Source organism: Larimichthys crocea, chromosome III (genome assembly GCF_000972845.2).
Source record: "Larimichthys crocea isolate SSNF chromosome III, L_crocea_2.0, whole genome shotgun sequence".
NCBI lineage: Eukaryota > Metazoa > Chordata > Actinopteri > Sciaenidae > Larimichthys > Larimichthys crocea.
Window position 1 is genome coordinate 28,411,705 of NC_040013.1, and position 23,384 is coordinate 28,435,088.

At 40.2% G+C, this 23,384-nt stretch overlaps 6 protein-coding genes, 5 non-coding genes and 2 pseudogenes across 11 annotated transcripts in view; 10 read left to right on the forward strand and 3 right to left on the reverse strand.

Annotated features, from left to right (window-relative positions):
- Positions 1 to 1,158: 1,158 nt before the first annotated feature.
- On the forward strand, positions 1,159 to 1,298 carry LOC113745734 (U4 spliceosomal RNA). The gene has a single exon (XR_003462362.1). It is a non-coding gene; the product is annotated as a U4 spliceosomal RNA (small nuclear RNA).
- A 551-nt stretch (positions 1,299 to 1,849) lies between these two features.
- Positions 1,850 to 1,989, forward strand: LOC113745733 (U4 spliceosomal RNA). Its single transcript, XR_003462361.1, has one exon. It is a non-coding gene; the product is annotated as a U4 spliceosomal RNA (small nuclear RNA).
- A 490-nt stretch (positions 1,990 to 2,479) lies between these two features.
- LOC113745735 (U4 spliceosomal RNA) lies at positions 2,480 to 2,618 on the forward strand. Its single transcript, XR_003462363.1, has one exon. It is a non-coding gene; the product is annotated as a U4 spliceosomal RNA (small nuclear RNA).
- Positions 2,619 to 4,065: 1,447 nt separating this feature from the next.
- trnak-uuu (transfer RNA lysine (anticodon UUU)) lies at positions 4,066 to 4,138 on the forward strand. Its single transcript has one exon. It is a non-coding gene; the product is annotated as a tRNA-Lys (tRNA).
- A 275-nt stretch (positions 4,139 to 4,413) lies between these two features.
- Positions 4,414 to 4,486, reverse strand: trnak-uuu (transfer RNA lysine (anticodon UUU)). Its single transcript has one exon. It is a non-coding gene; the product is annotated as a tRNA-Lys (tRNA).
- A 318-nt stretch (positions 4,487 to 4,804) lies between these two features.
- Positions 4,805 to 7,141, forward strand: gatc (glutamyl-tRNA amidotransferase subunit C). Its single transcript, XM_010753463.3, has 5 exons — positions 4,805 to 5,177; positions 5,259 to 5,309; positions 6,337 to 6,506; positions 6,585 to 6,688; positions 6,797 to 7,141. The coding sequence occupies exons 1-5, from the start codon at positions 5,055 to 5,057 to the stop codon at positions 6,856 to 6,858; spliced, it is 510 nt and encodes a 169-aa protein (XP_010751765.3). The 5' UTR covers positions 4,805 to 5,054; the 3' UTR covers positions 6,859 to 7,141.
- Positions 7,142 to 7,251: 110 nt separating this feature from the next.
- Positions 7,252 to 8,319, forward strand: LOC109136707 (polyubiquitin). The gene is made up of 2 exons (XM_019274813.2): positions 7,252 to 7,512; positions 7,604 to 8,319. The coding sequence occupies exon 2, from the start codon at positions 7,616 to 7,618 to the stop codon at positions 8,081 to 8,083; it is 468 nt and encodes a 155-aa protein (XP_019130358.2). The 5' UTR covers positions 7,252 to 7,512; positions 7,604 to 7,615; the 3' UTR covers positions 8,084 to 8,319.
- A 1,552-nt stretch (positions 8,320 to 9,871) lies between these two features.
- Positions 9,872 to 10,892, forward strand: isg15 (ISG15 ubiquitin like modifier). The gene is made up of 2 exons (XM_019274891.2): positions 9,872 to 10,030; positions 10,111 to 10,892. Exon 2 carries the CDS (start codon positions 10,123 to 10,125, stop codon positions 10,588 to 10,590), a length of 468 nt encoding a protein of 155 aa, XP_019130436.2. The 5' UTR covers positions 9,872 to 10,030; positions 10,111 to 10,122; the 3' UTR covers positions 10,591 to 10,892.
- Positions 10,893 to 13,590: 2,698 nt separating this feature from the next.
- LOC104937261 (polyubiquitin) lies at positions 13,591 to 14,846 on the forward strand. The gene is made up of 2 exons (XM_010753462.3): positions 13,591 to 13,712; positions 13,791 to 14,846. Exon 2 carries the CDS (start codon positions 13,803 to 13,805, stop codon positions 14,280 to 14,282), a length of 480 nt encoding a protein of 159 aa, XP_010751764.2. The 5' UTR covers positions 13,591 to 13,712; positions 13,791 to 13,802; the 3' UTR covers positions 14,283 to 14,846.
- pxmp2 (peroxisomal membrane protein 2) lies at positions 14,840 to 17,583 on the reverse strand. Its single transcript, XM_010753461.3, has 5 exons — positions 17,358 to 17,583; positions 16,935 to 17,057; positions 15,941 to 16,103; positions 15,233 to 15,352; positions 14,840 to 15,131 (listed from the first exon to the last, which is right to left on the reverse strand). Exons 1-5 carry the CDS (start codon positions 17,465 to 17,467, stop codon positions 15,063 to 15,065), a joined length of 585 nt encoding a protein of 194 aa, XP_010751763.2. The 5' UTR covers positions 17,468 to 17,583; the 3' UTR covers positions 14,840 to 15,062.
- A 1,732-nt stretch (positions 17,584 to 19,315) lies between these two features.
- LOC113744196 (uracil-DNA glycosylase-like) lies at positions 19,316 to 20,831 on the reverse strand (annotated as a pseudogene).
- The window catches only part of LOC104937265 (alkB homolog 2, alpha-ketoglutarate dependent dioxygenase), an 8,807-nt gene continuing 5,918 nt past the window's right edge, over positions 20,496 to 23,384 (forward strand). Inside the window, exon 1 of the mRNA XM_027277510.1 lies at positions 20,496 to 20,562. The gene's annotated coding sequence lies outside the window, so the exon portion shown is untranslated. The remainder of the gene's footprint in view (positions 20,563 to 23,384) is intronic.
- Positions 21,982 to 22,740, forward strand: LOC113744201 (DNA oxidative demethylase ALKBH2-like; annotated as a pseudogene).

Genomic DNA, 23,384 nt, shown 5'->3' on the forward strand with positions numbered 1-23,384 from the left:
ATGTGCATTTTACTCAATTCAATCATCCTGAGGTAGGTACTTCCTGTGGTGGTCCTACACCGTGGACCAGGTTAACATCAGGATCAATACATGCATTAGTTTCACAAAACCTGTTCACCACAAAGTAGTGCAAAGTATTTTTACCCCATTAAGAGACACACACTCACCGGCCACTTTATTCGGTACACTTGTACAATCCAATGTGATCCAACACAATACAAACATTTCATATTTCAGTTTTTGTTGACGCTGTCAGAGTGGTAATAACTCCACTGTAACTTTATTTTATCATTGAGGTCGTAGTTGGTAGTTGTCATACTCTATAAGCATAGTGTGCTTTTAAATGGTATTGGAATGTATTAGAAATCTTATATATATGCTATTATGTTCATATTTAATGTTTAGTCTTAGTGTGTATAATTCTATAGTCACATATAATCAGAATTGGTTTAGAAAAACTCAAAAGTGAAGATCCTCAAAAAAGATCATTGGTCCAAAGTAACGGCATCAGGCTTTGAAGCAAATAAGAAAGGACCTTGAACTGAAGCCCTGACGCACTGCAGGCTTATGAAAAGTCCTTAATCAGGCCTCAAGGCATTGATCATTGGTAGGGCTTGAGATTTTAACAAACCTGGTATCCACATGTACAAAAAAATGGCAATCCATCAATCCATTTTCTGCAACCACTTATCCTTATCAGGGTTGTGGCGGGCTTTAGTAGGTGTGGGGGCAAGCTGGAGTTAATTTCTTGCAATAAACTCTATTGCCTAAACTCTGTTTCTGCTCAGAGATTTATTTTTTGGACATTTCGAGACTTCCATATGTCAAAGATGGTGTTCTAATATTATGGCCCCCATCTATGAAACACCTCCTAACTTCACTGAAACATTTAAGTAGTTAATGTATTGCCTGTATGATGGTGTCAAATCAAAACTGAATTTTTTTTTATCTTTAACCAGTTAGTTTAATAACATTTCTTAAATTGGTTAAGCTCTATTTAAATACAATCAAGTTATTTACCCTGAACAGTTAATATCAAAGTAGCATCCATGTATATAACTAGTTTCCTGTCCAGTCACTGTGCAGTATGCATGTTTCCAACCCTAACAGAGGGGTATGTAGATGTAACAGACACCCCCTCTGTGACAGAGCTTCAGTATCCTTTTGCAGTGGCAGTATCGTAGCCTATGAGGTTTATCCGAGGCGTGATTATTGCTAGTTGAAAACTTTACCCAATTCCCGCCTTGATGACTTGAAATACAGTCAGCAGTGGCAATTTTTGTTGGTCTCTGAGGAGACTTGTACATTGTTATAAATAAAAAGTATCTCTAATGCGTAGTGATTCTCATCACATCAACAATTACGGCTTATTGCTCTTTATTCTGTGAAACTCCAGTCTGACGCAGTGCTTGTGAGTTTAATTTTGGGTATTTCAGACTTATTAACAATAACAATTTCTCCACTGGTAAACATTTGGCTGATGTCTGGTTAAAGTTAAAGGCTGCACTGTCAAAACGTCTTTAAACAGAGACGTACAGGAGCATATGTCATTTCCCTTTAAAGCTTGTTTCATTGTCTCCTGTCTTATTCTGATCCTGTCTCCACACGTACAGTTCACTTTTATGGAGATAGATTTATAAAGTTCATATGGCTCTTCTCTGGTAATGAAACAGTTTATCTGAACTATATATTGTAGGCTCGTACAAATATATCGATTTTAAGTTATGTATCTGTAACAGTTATTAAGGTAACATCTGTATATACAGTCACTGTGCAGTATGCATGTTTACAACCCTGACAGAGGGGTATGTAGATGTAACAGACACCCCCTCTGTGACAGAGCTTCAGTATCCTTTTGCAGTGGCAGTATTGTAGCCTATGAGGTTTATCCGAGGCGCGATTATTGCTAGTTGAAAACTTTACCCAATTCTCGCCTTGATGACTTGAAATATAGTCAGCAGTGGCAATTTTTGTTGGTCTCTGAGGAGACTCGTAACTTGTTAAAAGTAATAATGTGCGCCGATAGAATTTTGTGTTGTGGCAGTTTTCCCTAGACAATAATTGTTGCACTCTAGTGTAGACACAACTGCAAGACTTTTATCTTTGTCACTTCTTTTTGAAGATGTCAGGAAAATAAAAAGGTACTATTCTGATGAGCTGCTCTGATAACTTCATTTTTTTCTTTTTCTTTGGAAAACATCTTTAATGTCATTCAGCCAGAAATGATTACTAATATCACAATGTTGACCTGAAGATATGAAGCACAGTCAACAGCTGACCAGTTAGTTCAATAACATTTATTAACCCACAGTTTAACTCTATTTAAATACAATCTAAGTTATGTACCTTAAACAGTTATTAAGGTAACATCTGTATATAACTAGTTTCCTGTCCAGTCACTGTGCAGTATGCATGTTTCCAACCCTAACAGAGGGGTATGTAGATGTAACAGACACCCCCTCTGTGACAGAGCTTCAGTATCCTTTTGCAGTGGCAGTATCGTAGCCTATGAGGTTTATCCGAGGCGTGATTATTGCAGTTGAAAACTTTACCCAATTCCTGCCTTGATGACTTGAAATACAGTCAGCAGTGGCAATTTTTGTTGGTCTCTGAGGAGACTCATAACTTGTTAAAAGTAAGAATGTGCGCCTGTAGAATTTTGTGTTGTGGCAGTTTTCCCTAGACAACAATTGTTGCACTGCATTGTCTAGTGTATACACAACTGCAAGACTTTTATCTTTGTCACTTCTTTTTCAAGATGTCAGGGAAACAAAAAGGTACTATTCTGAAAAGCTTGTCTGATAACTTCATTTTTTTCTTCTTCTTTGGAAAACAGATGTTGCCTTAATAACTGTTACAGATATATAACTTAAAAATCTAACAAAAAATACTTAAGGTCATAAATATTCATTGAGATTTAGCAACTCAATGACGCATCCACCTTATTTATTGAAAAGTATCGGCGATACTGGCCCGTATTTACTTGGTATCGGACCAATACCAAAATATGCAGTATCGCACACCACTACTCAAACCCCCCAAATGTTGTTTCACCAGAGCCCGGAGGACCGAGCGTCTGTATAATCTCCTCCAATCACGTTGCCCCATTTCCATCTTTGCTTTCAGCCAATCACAGTGGTCCATCTCCAAAATTGCTGGGACGGACCAATCGCGGCCCACCATTTCCATCTTTCTGACAGCCAATCACGATGGTGCTTCTCCAAAATTCAGTCGGCCGGACTTCAGGTGTCTTTCCCTACGACAGGTAAATATATCGCTAATATCATTGTATTCTGTCAACTGTCTAGCTTGGTGGGTTTTAAATATGCATCATAGAGAAAACAAATACGATAACAGAAACCACTCAAAAGGAAACACACTCGTTATAATATTGTATTAAGTAAACTAGGTAGCTAGGCAGTTATTTATCTGTCTACCGGTAGTATTCACTTCTCTTGTAAACAAAGTCTTTAATATGCACACTGCTGCTACTAGTACCAGTTGATAATAAGCTACAGTATAAATGAAATTTGTGTAGTATTCACTTCTGTTGTAGTAAATATATAACATGTAGGCTACTGCTACTTATTATTAATAATTAGCTGTGTGTTTGTGTGACTGTATGCAAATAAGAACTTGTGTGTGAGCACAAATATATGTATATTAGGAAGTTAAAAACAGTGCACATTGTTCATATTTGTGTTATGAACAAATACAAACTGTTTTGGTATAAATATTTTTTGCGGGAAACAGAACAGCACCTCGGCAGAAAAAGTGGCATGATCTATATCTGAAGGTAGACCTGGACAGAGTGAGATGCGCATCAAATGTAAAACATGACATGACATATTTAAAGGGAACACCTAAGATAAAATATTCGCTGTCAAACATTAATACAGATTGAGAAATGCCCAATGCAGATGAGGGGACAGATGTCACTGTTTGGAGGTGGACAGAGATGTAACTGTGGTTTCCATACAATCCAAACAATTGAAACCATACAACAAAAAGAAATACCGTATTTCTTGAATGTTTAATAAGAATCAGGAATGCTGCTGCATCAGAGCCCGGATAGCTCAGTCGGTAGAGCATCAGACTTTTAATCTGAGGGTCCAGGGTTCAAGTCCCTGTTCGGGCGGTAATATTTTTAGTTCACGTCTGCACCAATGTTAGTGAGACTTTCTGTTACTCCAGGTCGAGGTAGGTGAAGAAAACCACAAGCAACGCGTCACTGATCGCTCTCACAACTGTGTTTTAAGCTGGATACTGTTTTGGTTATAAGTCTGTTTTTTTATATAAAAAAAGAAAAGATAAAAACGACACAATCTGGTCTCCCTTGAACAACCTCATGATAAATGCCTCACAAAAGAACTGTGAGGTCGTGAGCATAATCCAAAAATCTAAAACATTTCACGCCCGAACAGGGACTTGAACCCTGGACCCTCAGATTAAAAGTCTGATGCTCTACCGACTGAGCTATCCGGGCGCTCTGAGAGTCAATGGGACGCTTTACAGTATTAAAATAGATATCTGCACAGATGCGAGCGTATTGTTTTGCATAAATACGTAGCGTACATGTGCTACACGTGTGTTCGCCCTTTTTAAACTTGTAATTATGCTCATTTGTACGATAAATTCAAAAGCAGATATTACACCAGGACGCATGCGCCATCGACAGTATCCGATACCAGAAAACTTCGGTTTCACAATGCTAAGTGTCTTTCAGAGACGAGAGTTTGCTTAGGCAGTTTCAATATTGATAAAGCAAACACCCCTCCACATTGTAGACACCCTAACTGTATTTCAACCAAGGCTAATCCGTCTGTTGTTGTCTGTAGGCGGACAAAAAAGCGAAGCAGGAAGTACGTGACGGTGAAACATCTCACTCCGCCTCCTTCTACCGTCTCTGTGCGCTAGCTACGGCAAGTCGTTAGCCTCATTCCTGTATTTAGATCACCGGCAATGAGCTTCCTGGTTTAGAGTAAGTAAAAACAAATAAAATGTGACATTTATTACAAAAGTAGAGAAACAGCCGGCTTGCTCTTTGTGCCCAAATGTCAGTGATTAGCATCGCTGCTAAACGCGGCTTGTCGCTCAAGATAATTCGTCCTTGGTGTAACCTACTAACAAACTCTGCAAGCAGCACACGTGTGACATGTCTGTGGAGCTCTACCAAGGTACAGTACAGGTTACAGCCCTTGTATTAGTCGGTGTGCTCAGTAGGTGTCAGTCTTGATGTGTGCTGTCTCCTCTAACAGGTACCAGAGGCTGCAACATGGGAACCAGTGCCAGAGAGCCAGCTTCCCCCGGTACAGTACTCACATGGTGTCCTAATGTCTAGAAATCTGTCTTCAGGTGCCCATATGTACACTGTAATCACTCCTGTTGTTCATATTGATATTATAAGTCTATCCACAGCCTTATAAGTTATATACAAAATGTATTTAGGGGTTTATCTGCAGCCAAAATGAAGATTCAGCTGTATCTGATATACACAGATCAGCCTGCAGGCATGGACGAGTGCTGGTGTTAGCAGCAGATCCTTTATGTCCTGTAAGTTGTGAGGTTAGGCCTCCGTGGATTGGACTTGTTTGATTTCCAGGATTGAGATCTAGGAGATCTGCAGCTTTTTCTAGGTGGAGGTTTGCTTATTCTCTACATGTCTGCAGAGGCCTCCTCCCACAGTCCAAACACATGCCACTTAATAGGTGACTAAATTGTCCGTGTGAATAGTTGTTTGTCTCAATGTGCCCTACCTCTCGCCTTAAGTCAGCTGGGACAGGCTCCAGCTCCAAAACGGATGGATGGATGTAGTTCGGAGGCCATGTCAACATCTTGAACTCAGTGTTGTGTTCCTCAAACTGTTCCTGAACCATTTGTGGCCGGGCCGTATTATCCTGCTAAAAGGAAGGGATTTAGGGAATATAGTTTCCATGATGGGGTGTATTTGGTTTGTAGGTAGGTGGTATGTGTCAAAGTAACATCCACATGAATGGCAGGACCCAAGGTTTCCCAGCAGAACATTGCCCAAAGCATCCCACTTCCTCTGCTGGAGATGCACCCTGGTGCTTGCCTATTTTTTTCAGCTTCTAACACGTCAACTTTGAGGACAAAATGTTCCCTTGCGTCGTGATATATCCACCTATTATGAGACAATATATAAAATATGTGTTCTTACTACACTTATTAACTTTCCTCTTTGAGTTTCCACGTACAGTTTCTGTTTTGCTGCTGCAGATGATTAGTAACACACAATGTCAACAAAATGATTAACGGATGTAGTGACTTTATTCACTGTTACATACATTTCTAAGTAACATGCCATTCATTTTACAGCCTGTCCAAGTCCCCGCTGACCTGGTGGACAAACTGGAGCGACTGGCCTTAGTGGACTTCCGCACCAAACAGGGTCTGGACTGTTTGGAGAAAGCTATCCGGTTTGCAGATCAGCTCCACGTTGTTGACACATCGGGGGTTGAACCGATGGATTCAGTTCTGGAGGACAGGTATGGTACGGACGGACAGCTTGTTTACGCATGCGGCATAACCAGTGTGAAACCTGTTGAATGTGGTTGTGTTTTCAGGGCTTTAAACCTGAGGGGTGACGCAGTGGTGGAAGGGGACTGTGCTGAAGAACTGCTTCAACTATCCAAAAACACAGTCGAAGAATATTTTGTAGCGCCTCCAGGTAAGAATACATTTATTTCTAAACATTACTGTATACATCTTATGATGGTTGCACATTATTGAGGTGAAAGATGACGTTGTGAAGCTGATATGTATTTTCTTAACACAGGAAATATTCCTCTACCGACGAGGGAAGAGAGGACTGCCATGCTGAAGCACTCAGAGTTCTGATGTTTATGCATTTATATTTTATATTTATTACAAAACCTGCCAGTCATGCTTTGATGTTTTTTGTTTTTTTCTGTTTCATTTTACACCTGTGGTAAAAATCTCTTTTTAGTTTCAGTATCATTTCCTTAACATTGTGTTGGCAGCCTGCAACAATGACACACTGTGCTTACTTTGTTCTGATTTGGGATTTACTGAATAATCTTCATCTTCAAGCCATGATCTTTTCATCTCTTTCTGTTTTGTTTCCAGATAAACTTTTTTTTAATAAATGGCTAAAAATAGACTGTGACGTCACCTTTTTATTTGAACTCGGCACACCTTATGTGACCTCACACAAACAAATCAGGCCATTTAAACGTCAGCTGTGTGTCATACTAACAGCTGTTTCTGTTCACTGCCTCACCTGTCTGATAAAACTTTGTTTTTATCATAGGTAGTAAAATCACAGACATATGATCGAAACGTTACAAGTGCTCACAAAAGCTGCATCATGTTTGGAGAATTGAAACTTAATCTCATGAAGGCAGAGAATGGAAAGGAATGTTGATCAGCTGATGCAGCCTGTATATAAACTGGCTACCTGAATACCTCGGGCATTGTCTGTTTGCTGTCACCACTGAGACTTTTACAGAGGTTTTCTGAAGTGATCACAAGGTAGGAAGCTCTCTTTATCAACACTGTTTTGACAATGTGGTGCTTTATTTAAAGAAGTTTCTTCTTGACTTATTTTAATCTCATCTTTCAGGACACTTTAATCATGGATATAAACATTGTTATGCTGGATGGAAAGACCCACATCCTGAGGGTGAACCCACATGACACAGTGGGCTCTCTGAAAATGCTCATCCAGAACAAAGTGGGAGTCCCCCCTCAGAAACAAAAGCTGATCTTTGTGAACGGACAGAGGACACCTCTCAGCGACGACTCCCAGTGTATCGGCGACTACGGTCTGCAGTCCGGCTCTCAGGTGTCTCTGCTGATCACACAGCCCAAGACCTTCCAGGTGTTCCTGAACAACCTGCAGGGTCAGAAGAGCACCTATGATATCAAACCGGACGAGACTGTGATGAACTTCAAGAGGAGGGTGGAGCAAAGAGCGGGGGTCCCTGTGAACCAGCAGAGGCTGCTCCACCAAAGCAGGGAGCTGCTGGATGGGAAACTTTCAGACTACGACGTCAAAGAACTGAGCACCATCAACATGACAGGCCGCCTGAGAGGAGGTTAATATGTCAGAAAGATAAAATATTAATTTATATTTCTACTTTATTTGTATTTTAATTTGAGAAATCATTCCTTGATATATAATTGTGTAATGTCTTAAAAACACATTTTAATGCTTTATTTTGTTTTGGGCATACAAATGTCAGACACACATACAGCATGTTATAATCTTATTTTGACAAATGAAGGATTCATTGATCTTAACTGACCACTTAAAAAAATAAAGTCTGTGAACTTGCATTTGTCTTTGCATTTCCTGTCCTGTGCCACGTCTTCAGCTCCACACTGCACTCTGAAATGAACATTATTAAAATATATAAAAGATATAATATAAAGATATAATACCAGATCATGTTGTGTTATTCTAAACACATTTGTGTATCAAAACATTGTACAGGTTTGTTAGAGATGATCAGAAGAACCTGTCAGAAAGTCAAAGGAAGATTCAATTTCTGACAGAAGCAAAGTAGGCGTGCCAAAAAAAAATTTGATTGATGTGGGCAAACAGCAACAAAACATTAGTGGTGTCAGCATGTGACTCATCTGTTAGATGACAGGATTGCAGTTTAACCTGAGCAGGTACAACGTTTCAAACCTTTAGAACAAAACAAACAAGACAAACAATGTTATTTTGGAGAGGCTGCCTGAGTCCAGGGCCGGCCCTCAGCCTGTAGTGGTCCTAAACACTCACAAATCACCCACACAGCTAATAACTGAATGAACACACACACAATAGAGATGTACAAATGAATTCACATCACGTCTCTTACTTTCTTTGAGGGTTGACAATAGGTACAGTCAGTAACATTGTGTGACAAGTAATTAAAGAAGAAAACAAACAAAGAAACCAGCTGCAGACAGTGTCTGTTCGGGGTTTTCCTCTGTGGCGATTTCCTGTTTTTGCATGAGCCTCTATAAACGAGGGTGTATTACATTACAAGGAATTTGACTTGGTAGTATCGTACAAAACAAACATTCAGTAAATGATATAAGGAAGTAAATAATCCAAAAGATGTGTGCTAATGCACGTCTTTGGCAGTGGCAGCAGATTTCCAGATAGTGATTGAGGAGGTGAGGATGGACTCAGGAGTCAGACTGTGACGTGTTTGTCAGTCACATTTCATGTGATGAAAATATTTTGTTATAAAAATAAGGGTTATACTGGGGTTCACGTGTTTTAATTCATATAGTGTGTCCTGTCTTTTTCATGTCTTGTGCACTTGCCTTAGTTGGCCTGTGATTTAACTGAGGCTGGCAGGGAGAGATAATTATTAATCAGTAGTTCAAGGTCAGGAGAGACAGGCTAGGGGAGTACCATTATGATATAAAACATAATGCTCATTACTGAGCAGAAAACCAAAAAAAGGATGTTATGATATTATCTGTATCAGGTGGGAGGTGTCCGAGACAGCCTGTTTTAAAAAAAATTATAAGAACCAACTGTTAGAGCTCCTCAAGGAGCCTTTTCTCTGTAACCCCTCTTGTGTGTTGCACTGTTAAACACTCCTTCTTGTACAAGAATAATAAATTCAACTTGAACTTTGATACTTTGAATCCAGTCTTCCTTATTCAAGGATTTTTATACATATTTTATCTATTATATTATTATATATTATTATATTATTATATCCCTGTATATCTATTTATCATATTTTTTCTGTTTCTGTTCACTGCCCCACCTCACTAATAACACTTTGTTTTATCAGGCATGCCCAGGCATGTGTTTGTTGGTAGTGCTCACAGTAAGCTGAATCATGATCGGAGAATAGAAACTGAAAGCTATGAAGGCAGAGGATGGGAAACGAAAGGGGCGGTGTCGATCAGCTGAGGCGGTGTGTATATAAACTGTGGTGAGCTCAGCTGGAAACACTCGCACAGCTGCTTCTGAACATCACCTGTTTACGGGCATCGTCTCAAGACTTTTACAGAGGTTTTCTGAAGTGATCGCAAGGTAGGAAGCTCTCTTTATTGAAACCGTGGCGCTTTATTTAAAGAGGTTTCTTCTTGACTTATTTTAATCTCATCTTTCAGGACACTTTAATCATGGATATAAACATTGTTATGCTGGATGGAAAGACCCACATCCTGAGGGTGAACCCACATGACACAGTGGGCTCTCTGAAAACGCTCATCCAGAACAAAGTGGGAGTTCCCCCTCAGAAACAAAAGCTGATCTTTGTGAACGGACAGAGGACACCTCTCAGCGACGACTCCCAGTATATCAGCCACTACGGTCTGCAGTCCGGCTCTCAGGTGTCTCTGCTGATCACACAGCCCAAGACCTTCCAGGTGTTCCTGAACAACCTGCAGGGTCAGAAGAGCACCTATGATATCAAACCTGACGAGACTGTGATGAACTTCAAGAGGAGGGTGGAGCAAAGAGAGGGGGTCCCTGTGAACCAGCAGAGGCTGCTCCACCAAAGCAGGGAGCTGCTGGATGGGAAACTTTCAGACTACGACGTCAAGGAACTGAGCACCATCAACATGACAGGCCGCCTGAGAGGAGGTTAAAATGTCAGAAAGATAAAATAGTATACTTTACATTTTTTAATTTATCAGTATTTTTATTTGAAAAAAATCAATACATTCCCGGATACATAATTGTGTAATGTCTTAAAAACATGTTTTAATGCTTTATTTTGTTTTTGGGGGCGTACAAATGTCAGACACATACAGCATGTTAGAATATTATTTGGACCAATGAAAGATTAAATTATGTTAACTGAACACTGTTGCTAAATAAAGTCTGTGAATTTACATTTCCTGTCCTGTTGTATCATGTGTTGACTAAATAAAACTTACATATATTTAAATATATAAAAGACTCAAGTCCCATTTCTATGATTCCAGATTATGTTGTGTTATTATAAACACAGTTGTGTATTCAAACTACAGCAGCATGTTATAATGTCTTAAACATCATTGTACAGGTTTGTTTGGAGATAATGAGAAGAGCTGCTGTCACTATATGTGAGAATTATTGTTAAGATTTTAAACAGGTATACAGGAGTGAAGTAAATATCCAAAACGTTAAAGCCACACTGTGAAGCAGACTCCAGACTTACAGTGGGATGAATTTTCTTAGAGATGCAAAGTAGGCGTGATCATGTTGGCAAAGAGCAACAAAACAAAATATTAGTGGTGTCCGCATGTGACTCATCTGTTAGATGACAGGTTCAACCTGAACACGTACAATATTTCAAACCTTTAGAACAACGTTCGCTTGGGGTTTTCCTCTGTGGGAATTTTCTTTTTTTAGGGTGTGCCTTGATGAAAATATTATTTGCCTTGGTTTTTTGGTGCATAACACACTTTAGTAAAAATATAAGTAAGATGAAAATCTAGTACTAGAAGATATAAATATATACGTATAACATGTTTTTAAGATGAAAAGAGCCGCGCAGTTTGTGCAGGAATGTGCAAAAGTTCACAGTATGCAAGATATTTTAAATGTGCAAGATATTTATCAAAATGTAGTAATGCAAAAGAGTGTCAAGAGGCCTTGTTGATGAGGTCAGATGTAGTCAGAAAGAAACTGTTCTTATAACGTGAGGTTTTGGTCCTGATGGATCGCAGCCTCAAGAAGTTTGTGTCCGAGGTCGGAGGGGTCAGCCACGATCTTTCCTGCATGCCTCATGGTCCTGAAGACAAGACTGTCTCTGACAGGTTAAACTCCTTCAGCTGCTGCAGGAAGTACATCCCTTGTGCTTTCTTGGTTAAACTGTCATACGATAATGTCTAGAGATGAGTGATGCTTTCTCCTTTCAGCAGACCTATAGACACACAGAGCTTCTCGTAGCAGCCCAGCTCTGTATGTAAAGTCTCTATCTCTACACAACAATGCTCTACATGAGAAACTGTGCATACTTTAAATGCACTAATTAGATATTTCCTCCTTAAAAAATCAGTTTCAAATCTGTGTACCCTCACTAGAGCTGAGTGAAATGATTTTACTATGTGCAAGGTTACATATAAGTTAACTACACATCCCTTCTTAAGATTTTCACAGCCCAACATGCAAACTTTAGGGAGTTTAAGAACTTGTCTAATACATATCGTCATTTAATCTGGTGATTTAGCGCTGGAGTTTGTGGGAGGCTGCATAAAAAACTCAAGGTCACTGAGGCTGGAGGATGAGACACACAACACCCCTCTCACTGTAAAAGTTATAATGTGATAACGAGCGGTTGTTATTGTATCTTCTTTGTTCTGCAGCTCTTCCAAAGTTTGATATTTACTTATTTTTTGCTGTGGAGGCTCTGTCCAAGGCCAAATTCAGAGCCCCATATGTGCTATCTCTGATTTCCTGCACCAGATACATTCATTTCCTGTGCCTGTTCCTGTCTGTTGCATCCAACCGCTTGACTGTAACCTCAACAAGTTGGCAGCAGTAAAGCAGAATATGATCAATAAAGTGTATTAGCTCATGTGTTGGATGAATTAACAGCAAACACTCAAGCAGTCAATCTCACTTTCTGTGCTTTGTTACAGATGGTGCTGACTTGAAATGTGTTATTTGTAATTTGCTGTTAGTTGTTGTGTGTCAGGGCACCGCAGGGTGACTGTTGGTAACTGTGATGTCACTATTTTGGTGTGTGTGTGTGTGTGTCACCTTTGAGCCAGCTTGCCCTACTTTAGTTCTTCCTTCAGTGCATGAGCAGGAAACAGAAAGAGAGAGAGAGCTTGGCCATGAACTCACTCAGGAGTCGCCACCTCTCATGCACTCTGAGACCTATACCATTCTCAGTTTTCTGCTTGATGCACATCGCTGCAGCTGCATTATCAGCTATGAATTTGTTTTTGACTGCATGATATAGACAGTAAAAAAAAATGCTTAGTAAAATGATTAATCTTAGCAATTATGTCATTATATTCAGCACTTGTGCCTCCGAGGTACTGATACTCAGTACAACAGCACGACCTTGAGTGCAGGTGCTTTTCTGACTTTTTTTTTTTTTTTTTTTTTTTTTTTTTTTTTTTTTTTTTTACATCTTATTGTTTTAACAGTTTTTAGGACTTGGCCCTTGGTACTGGTTCCTAAACTTTTATTTTGTATGGCCAAATATCCTGTAAAATTGACTATTTCTGTTTTGATTTTGTGCTCTGTGAGTCACTTTGGGATGCATGTTTGCACGAAAGGTGCTATATAAATAAATAAAGTTTAAGTTTCAGGGCCACCAAAAGCTTAGGACCGGCCCTGGTTGTGCTTACTTTGTAATTTGTGAAACCAATACATGATAATTATGCTCTTACATGATTGTTTTGTGAATTTATTGAATTCACATTCACTATTATTACTGTTTTTCCTTAGCAGAAGTGGAGAGTCCTGATCTTTGCACATCCGCTTACAGTCATCAGTTTCTACTCTAATAAAACTGGATCATTAGGTGGTAAATTCATAAATGTTTGTTATGATCGAAACATTACAAGTGGTCAGTATTTGTTACATCATGTTCGGAGAACAGAAACCGAAACTTATGAGGGTGTTAAGGATGGAAAACGAATCTTAAGTGAGGGGGCGGTGTCGATCAGCTGATGCAGTCTGTATATAAACTGTGTTGAGCTGAAAACCTCTGGCACAGCTGCTTGATCTGTTTACTATCAACAAGACTTTTTTTTTAAGCGATCACAAGGTAGGAAGCTCTCTTTATTGACACTGTGATGTTTCATTTGAACATTTCTTCTTGACTTATTTGAATCTCATCTTTCAGGACACTCTGATCATGGATATAACTATTGTTATGCTGGATGGAAAGACCCACATCCTGAGGGTGAACCCGCAGGACACAGTGAGCTCTCTGAAAATGCTCATCCAGAACAAACTGGGATTTCCTCCTCACAAACAGAGGCTGATCTTTGTGAACGGACAGAAGACATCCCTCAGCGACGACTCCCAGTACATCAGTGAGTACGGTCTGCAGTCCGGCTCTCGGGTCTCTCTGCTGATCACACAGCCCGCCACCATGCAGGTATTCCTCAGGAACGAGAAGGGCCAAATAAACACCTACGATATCAAACCGGAGGAGACTGTCAGCGACTTCAAAACAAAGGTCCAGCACAGAGAGGGGGTCCAGGTGAGCCAGCAGAGGCTGATCCACGAAAGCAGGGAGATGACGACTGGAAGACTTTCAGACTACAACGTCAAAGAGATGAGCACCATCGACCTGATGTTTCGTCTGAGAGGAGGCTGGGCACACTTCTGATTAAAATGTCAGCAAGTTAATGAACTGTACAGTTTTTTAATGTAATGCGAATGATGATCAAACCTTTGTTATTTATTAGAATCTGTTTTTTTTATGTGGAAGTAATTCAATTCATTCCTCAACATGTAGTGTGTGTTATATATAACATAATCTGTATAATAACCTAAATTCCTTATTTTTTAAATGATTTGTATTTTTTAATTTGGCAATATTTTAATAATTCGATACATTCCTAAATGTGTAATATATTAAAAACTTGTTTTGATACTATAAAAGTTACACACAATATGGCATGTTAACTTTTTATTTTCACAAATCATGTTTTAATTTTGTTAACCGGCACTTAAAAAAATAAAGAAAAAAAAATAAACGTGAATTTGCATGTGTCTTCACATTTCCTCTTATGTCATGTAGCTCAGAGGTGGAGCTGTACACTGTGCAGACGACGATTACCAGTAACAAAAAGGCACTTTAGCGTCACAGATTTAAAATGATGACATTATTCAAATATATAAAACAGACTGCCGAGATTTTCTATAACAAGATTTTGGAAGAACAAAAAAATAAAAATAAAGGTTTATTATGTTCTATTATCACAGTCATGTATGTATTCAACTGTTTATAGCAGCATGTTATCATGGCTTAAACTCATTGTACAAGTTTCGTTAGGAGATAATCAAAAGGATTATTGTCCAGATTAGGAAGTGGTATACAGTAGTACAGGGAACAGTGAAATGTTAAAACTCCTGTGAAGAAGCCGAGTTTTCCCCTCCTGAAGCTTCATTTCCTCACAGTTGCAAGGTAGGCGTACCAAAATAAGGCAATCATGTTGGCAAACAGCACTCGGAACTGAAACAGACACAGACAGAGGAAGAAAATGAAAGAAAATGTCATTGTTGTCAATATGTGACTCATCATCTGTTTGATGATGTCAGTGATGTGTACACTACCTGAACAGGCACAAAGTTGATATTGATGAACTGGAACGGGGTCCAAACTTTCCAGTTCATCTTTAAAGCAGTCCAGTAACTTGCTTTCATCTTCTTTTCAAAGTCTCCCCATCCTTTAGCCTGAAAATAGATTCAAATGACCACATATTTATGTTTGTTTTGCTCTATGACATGTGTTTAATACTGCAGACAGTGGACTAAATACTATGGTAAAGATCAAGGTTCAAACATGAAGTAAATTATATTTAAAGCAGCAGCCCGCCACATCAAAAAAGTGTTACAAACTGGGCGCATGTAGTTTGAAACATATCAAGCAGGAGGGTCTAATTAAAAATGTCATCAAGTTGCATTATGGGAAGTGTAAGAGCCTGCATTTTTTGACTAGACTAGTCTTCTAGTGTATGTTTGACCTTGTCTATACGAGCTGCTGTAACAAGGTGTGGATCAATGAAGACAGCTGATCATTTAACAGCTGTATAATCAGAATAATACATAATAATATAAATTTCACGTTAGGATAAGAGATACCATACTAGGGGCTACAGCAAACTTAACCATTCTTTTGTTTTTTAGTCTGTCTCTTCTCAATCCACCAACTTTATTCCAGTGCTACAGTGATGTATATTTATAAATTGTATATGGTGGTATCACTGGTATTAAATCTCTAATCTCTAATGCTTAGGAGGGAGAGTTTCTGAGACGACGCACCTCCAGGATGTTCATAACAAAGTAGAAAAGGAGCAGAAAGCCCGGGGCAAAAAACAGCCGATCCAGTAGCAGACGTTTGATTATACAGTACGGGTCTGTGGTCGGCATCCATACTTCCATCAGCTGGTAAAAGTAATGGCTCACCGGCCCGGTGATGAACAACCTGTAATAGAGAAAAAGGCATAATATAACTACCAAAAGAATACATGGATGTAAGATTTTTAAGATTTTAAAGTGACAATGTGCCACTTTTCTGATGGTGTCTCATTTACACTCTGCTTCCAGTTCACCTCTTCTCGCATTATGTAACTTCATGCTCCGGGCCGGTAGGGCATAAAGCTTATTGGCTAAGCCACACTAAGTCACACTCCACTGACTATGTCACTGATTTGGTGAAAACGGGGTCATATTTTATTGAGAATGTTTTCTTGTTTTCCTTCTGATGTCCTCCGCCTGCTCTGCCTCAACTCTTGTTATTTAAGTCGGCTCACTTAGTTTGCTGTACTGCTCAGACGGGGAGTGATGCCCAGGACCAGAGCCGGGCAAGCAGGCAACATAACCGGGCTCAGCAGAGGATGGCAGAGGCGAAGAGACTGAACACGGAGAAAGCTCAGAAGATAAAAAAGAAAGGTGAGCGAGCAAGAGGTCGCCAGACGAGAGTGAATCTGGGACTGACTTCTAGTTGTTGTTGAGAGCTTGGTGATATAAAAGGCTGAAAGACAGACGCTGAGCTCAGCTTCTTGCTGTTGGATTACTAAGTAATATTAACTGGCTGCTGTGTTGCAGTGTGTTGTTGCACTTGCTCGATGTTTGGCTGTTAGGGGAGTTGTTTTTTATCATAAATAATGTAATCATAACATCTGCACAGCTGTCCATAGTGGTACTGCACGCTGAAACTGGAGGCGTCAAATGGCAACAAATACTACTTTGTACACAAACGTGAATAACATGAATACTTGTTCTGCACAAGTCGACACATGTCACAATGTCTCACCCATAAATGGCATAGCGTGCAGCTCCAGCTGTGTCGATCTCTTTGACCAAGGCTCCATTTTTTGACTTTTTTCTCGCCTCCAAAACCTGAGACAGAAGATTTCCTAAAGCTGAGAGGATGCCACTGGAGAAAAAACACACAAACACACAACTCTGTTTATTAGTTTCATATTGTAATCACTCTGACACATCAGTCATTGTAATAGGGGAGGTTTTCAGGGCAGATGCTGATTGGTTAAAGGCAGCAGAGTGCTGGCACAAAGGGTTAGTCTGCGGTCAGAGCAAATAAAGACGCTTTGAGGTCAGCAAGCAAATAACAACTGCAAACAAATGCAGCTTAGGTTACAAAGCAGCAGCTTAACTCCCTCAGTCTTATTCCTGACTGACAGAAAACTATCACCACGAGGCTGAGCGAGCTACAGACCTGGTTACAGACTTCGTCAGGATGGGGTACTTCTTCAGGAGAAGCAGGTACTGCTGGAGCAGACGGAACTGGATGGACGCATCCCGGACGGGCAGACTCTGCACAGGCATGGTCAGCAGCTGTCTCACTGTGCAAACATGACCACACACACACACAACAGACAGACAGACAGAGAGAGAGAGAGAGACAGGGAGAAGCTGGGAAAGGAAACTCGGGCGATGGCTTCCTCTCGACGTCAGTGCGTCACCCGTAGAGACACGCCTCTCACGTCGATGTCAACAAAGCTTCATTGTTATAATATCTTATTTATGGCCTGCGAGGATTGTCAGATACTGTATGACTGGAAGATTTGTTTTTTTTGTTTGTTTTTTGTTGACATAATGAAGCATTTGAACCTTTAAGGACAGTTGCTGGTGTTATATGTCTGCAGATGTGACACAAAATATAACTTTCTGAATGATTTTTGTTAAAGACAGGAGCAAGAGCGACACGTTTTAAAGTTAAATGTTAACAGACTTTGCGTTTCTCATAAGAAATCATGTTTAAAATGAACATGAGGTTAATATTTGTATTTGTTAACATGCTCCATATGATTCTGTGTTATCTAACTTCAGATGTGAAAGAAAGGAAGAACTGTTTTTAGATTTGTTCACGTCTGATTGGCTTAGATTTGGTTATATTGTCATTTTAAAAAATGATAATTGTGACAATGAAAACAAAATTGTTCTAGAACATTTGTATGTAACTTTTATTGGTAATTTGTTCGTTTTTAAAATGTTAATATTGTTTAAGTTTGGCCCCCCCGAGCGTCTTCCCACTATCAAATCTGACCCTCTTTAAAAAAAAAGCTTGGACACTCCTGTTTTAATGTTTTTAGTGTTTACATGTCAAACTATTATTATAACTACAATCTATTAATAAAATAACAAATCCTTTTTGGAGTTCAAATGTACAGAGGATTTGTACGGTGGCAATTTTGGCTGATTCTTTAAGCAGCGTGGTTGCTGCAAAAAAAATATTACAAATTGGAAGTCTCCATTTTGTTTCTTATGTTTCAAGAGACAGATTCACAAAACTTTCAGAAAATGTGGAAACTAGTGGGTATGTTTTTTTACTGCATTTGCACGTTTACTGTTTGAAATTAAAGTGTTCAAAAAGAAAAGAGGTGTCTTTCTTCAATCTCTAAGCAGTTCTACTTCCACAGCACTTCCTGCTGCTCATGGTGTCTGATGTACGAGACATCATATACAACTCAACGTTCTAGAAACACTTTAATAAAACCCAAAATTTCAGTACAAAAAAGTAGAAAAACATATTTAAACATGACACTTGAAACCTCTGAGTACAGCACAAAACGTTAAACTCTTTTATAAAGAAATCTCTGCACATACTACAGCTGACACAGGAAACTAGAAAGCTTATGGTGAGTTTTGGTCTGTATTTGACAAGCACACGTTAGAAACACTGAACTTAAAGTTCCTTCCAGTTTATGGGAGACTTTCCAGATTTCTTGAGCAGCTCGTTGGCCTTTGAGAAATGTTTGCACCCGAAGTACCTCGATGAGCAGACAGAGGAGAAGGATGCACCGCCTGCAGGACGTGGTGGCGTTTCTACAAACCGAGAGAACATAGTTTAGATACGTGGATGGGAAAAAAGCTTGGTTTTAAGACAACAGTGGGCACCCACCCTGTTAATAGCGGCTCCTTTCTTCTGTGCATATGATCCCCACAGCATGAAGACCAGTCCTTCCAGGTTGTTGCTGAGCCACTGCACCACAGCGTCAGTGAACGCCTCCCATCCTTGTCTTGTGTGGAGTTGGCTTGATGCGCTCGGACGGTCAACACGGCATTGAGCAACAACACACCTGATAAGTGAAGCTCTGTTAATGACCTACAGCTCCAGGATGTGTAAACATTCAACTGATAGCTTGTTAAAAATACCTTGCTTGGCCCATCCAGTCAATCTCCGTGTCTGGAATGCTTGAAGCCTTCGATGTCCGAGACCAGTTCCTTGTACATGTTCTCCAAGCTGGAAATGAAAAGAGAAGTTAAAGAACTGACTGTTTCACATGCAAAAGTTAGTTACTAGAAAAGGTTTGCACCTGGGTGGGAGGAGGCACTGGTCTTTGACACTAAAGCACAATCCATGGGCTTGGTTAGGACCGTGATATGGATCCTGGCCGAGAATCACCACTTTGACCTGCAATCAGAGAGAGAAGGAAAATATAGGTCCTGCGGTTTACATGGTGATTTTGATATTGATACTTGACGCGACTTCCATGCTTCTTTGGAAACTTTAGATTTCTATGTGGAAAAGTCACCACGACCTGGGCCAGATCCTATGGTGCAGCCTCAGCCTCCAGCGGTAACATGAGCTTTTTAAGTCAGTCACTCTTGTTGATCCACTTCCTTGCATGCTTTGTTTTCCATTGCTTCAATTTGTTTCCTATCTGGCAACCCGGAGCATCAAAACCATCGGAGACAACCCTCTTCGTGTCCTATTGACTCAGATTTAGAAGCTGGGTACATTAAATAAACACAATGTGAGGGTTTACCCGAGGCGAGCGCCTGATTGGCGGCGTGACGTCAGCTCAACTTTACCACTGCAGGTCACTGCGAGGTCTTCACGCCTAGGACCACCTGCCTCAATTTAATCCTTCTTGAAGAAAGATGACCGAGGACCTTCAGACTTTTGTTTATTTGGGTTAAACGCCCTAAAATCCTGGGTGTTATGTTTGTTATAAACGGGCTGATCAGAAAATGTAAAACTTACATCTCGGATGTTGCACATCTGTGTCCAGGTGAAGACCTGTTCAGCAGGTGGGTACACAGTGTGGCGTTTCCTCTCTTCAGAGACAAAGTCCATCAACTGTGGCAAAGAGGTGAGGTTATTTAAAGTGTTCATAACAACAGAGTGTATGTATGTATATGTGTGGTGGGTGGGGTGAGCTCACTTGTTTGAAATAGGGCTTTCCAACTCAGCAGACAGTCCGTGTCTCCAACGTCCCCAAACCCTGGAGGTGTTGTGCGGAAGCCAGTTTCTCCAGCGCTGCCTTCTTGTTGCGGGCGATCCTGTCGAGTTGCTCCGGGGACAGAGGCGCAGGAGACGGGCTGGACGGCTCCGCCACCCCGCGCTGCTGCTGCTGCTGCTGCGGACCTTTCTCTCTTCTGCAGGATTTTGGTGTATTGAGCAAAACACAGAGCTGGTAAGGGCGTGCAGCTGGACATGAGGCGGCTTCAGAAACCGTGGACAGTGCAGTGCAAACATTGTCGGCTGCTTCAACAACAATCACAAACACAGCGGTGATTGTGAACGCAGCTTGGTTACTCTGAACGTGGCGCGGGAAACTACAAACCCTCCACGGTTTGAAATACTGCTGCAAATGCACGTAAGTGGTGTTTAAATGTTAGTTTTTAACATTAGAAACAAACATTATCTGATATTAGATGTTAGTGACTCACGGGTCTTTTGCATCTCCTCGGCTTCATTTAAATCCGTAAAAATCCTTTTTCGACACAGGCGAGAAAAACGAGTGAATAGTTTTCTGTCCAATCATTTTGTTGAGCTGCAAACTGCGCAAGCTGCTGCAAACTTAATTAACTAACACCTATAGTTAAAAACAAGCTGGGAGCTGCTCCGACAGTCCAAAGTCTCACACCGGGATCAAAGTATTGGCGCCAAATCAGTGACGAAGCAAAATTATGTTAATGAGCCGAGGGGCTGTTCAGACAAACTGCTGCTGGGTGTTCACTACAGTTTGTTGTAGGTAGGTATTCATCTGAAAGACACATGTTTGTTTTGGTGTTTACATGATTTTTATTGATTTAAAGACATATTGTGGAAATCTTTACAATGTTGTGTAGTGCTAAAACAATAATCTAGTCTATTAAAGGTCCTGTGTGTAGGATTTAGAATCAGAGTCAGGTTTATAGATAGATAGATAGAAGATAGATAGATAGATAGATAGATAGATAGAATAGATAAGAATAGATGTACTTTTTATCCCAAGCTGGGAATGCAGTGCCAAGTAGTTTAAAATCACAGGAATATGTTGGTGTTTTGGTGCATAACAAACATGAAGTTGCAGTTCGCAACAAAATGAATACTTGCAACCCACGCCTCACCCTCTCCTTGTAAGCATATAGAAAATCCAAGCAAAAGGCAGGTCTAGACCAGAAACAACAAACATGCACACCAGCGCATGTATGTCAAAGCAACCAGCAACAACACTGAACTATGCATGAAAACTACCTCAAAAAATCAGAGTGGCTCTAGTTAGAGCTCGAGTTTTTCTTTGTCTTATGTTGATAGTTTTTTGTAATGATAACAGATTCTTTATAATGAAAATAGTTGCAGCCTTTTATATAAAAGGTCTTTTAATTTTAAATCAAAGATTGAAATATTCCTCTCGTTCTCGTTCCTCTTTGCATCATCCAGGTCTGAAAAAAATCAAGACACACAGGTGACTGCGATGGAAAAGTTTGTGACTCGGGGACAGAACAAACGCTCCTGTGCCAATGATGCAAGAAGTCCACAGAAGAGGATGAAATGGAGAGTGATGAGAGGATAAGGAGGAGGAGGAAGGGAGGAGGAGAAGATGCCATCTAGCTGAGTTCCACATCCTGTTCCTTGGCAAAAATAGAGGCAGAGGCCTCGACTGTGATTACGCTCTTCTGTTCTCCAAAGAGGAAGCAGACCACCTTTTCAAACAGCTGGAGGAGGAGGTGGTGTACTCAACAGGTACAACATCCAACATTTTCTCTGAAGTTATGACCTGAAGTTCTGTTTTAGCTGAACAATTGTGCTGTTTTTTTTTTTTTTTTGTTCCAGGAGAGGAAGCAAAGGTGCAGGTGTTTGGAAAGGTTTATAATATACCGAGAAAGCAGGCACATACGGAGATGCAGATCTAACCTACACTTACTCTGGGGTGACACGTTTGGCCTCCCCTGGACTCCAACTTTGGATATATTCGGGATGCCGTCACAAAGACAACCGGACACACATTTAACTTTGTTTCTGATCAACAGGTGAGAGATCAGTTATAAAAGTCACAGTCTGATATTTGTCCTCCCTGCTGGAGAGTCTTCTTCTCTCCACCAGGTACAAAGATGGGCAGGATCACATCGGTAGCATCGTGATGATGAGAGGGAGCTGGACCCCCTTTGTCCCATCGCCTCGTCTTTTTGGAGCGGCACGTGACTTTATCTTCCGGCACAGAGATGCTCGAGGCAAACAGACTCGCCGACAGATTGAACCCGTGAAGCTGGAGCTGCCATGGAGGCATGCTCCTCATGAACCACCGACCAATACCTTCTGGTACCACAGCCTCCCTGTCGCAAGAAGATTACCCTGCCCGTATAAACCCACCTTTAGAGCATTCTAGTGGACAGAAGAAATGATGGACTATCAGTGCCGAGAACATCTGACTGGCTGAATGACAACCCTTACTGACATGGCACATGACAAATATAACAAACTAAAATGGCAAAGTTCCTGTAGAAAGGAGCAATAAAATCATCATCAAACATCATGAAAGAAATTACAGGTTCTCATTGATTTTACATCAGCTTCTGAGTTGCAATGTTGAGTCTTTACGGAGCATTGTGTGCTGATTATAAACAAATAATATTAGAAGGAGAGTTGGTGATGTTCCAAGAATTCAAACATTACAAAACAATCAATACTGTGTTTGGTCAGGTGGGTTTAAAATAATCTGAGGGCGTCTGCTTATTTATTAATCTGTCCTCGGCTGTTGCCATTTATCTGTAAAGTTTCTGCAACTATCTCTAATTAAAAATTATTTTGTCTGTCTTTGGATTGGATAGAGGATTGTTTAACCCTTAAATTATGTATTTTATTTGTTTCTGAAACATGAAACATGCTTCTGTCTTTAGAAAATATTTTGTAGGAATTCAGTGTTTGGACGCTAAGTGGATGCTCTTCTACTCGTAACAGAATCTCAAATATCAAATAATTTCTGCCTAAATAATAAATAAAACTCTAAAATGCACGTTTTTGTTTGTTTTT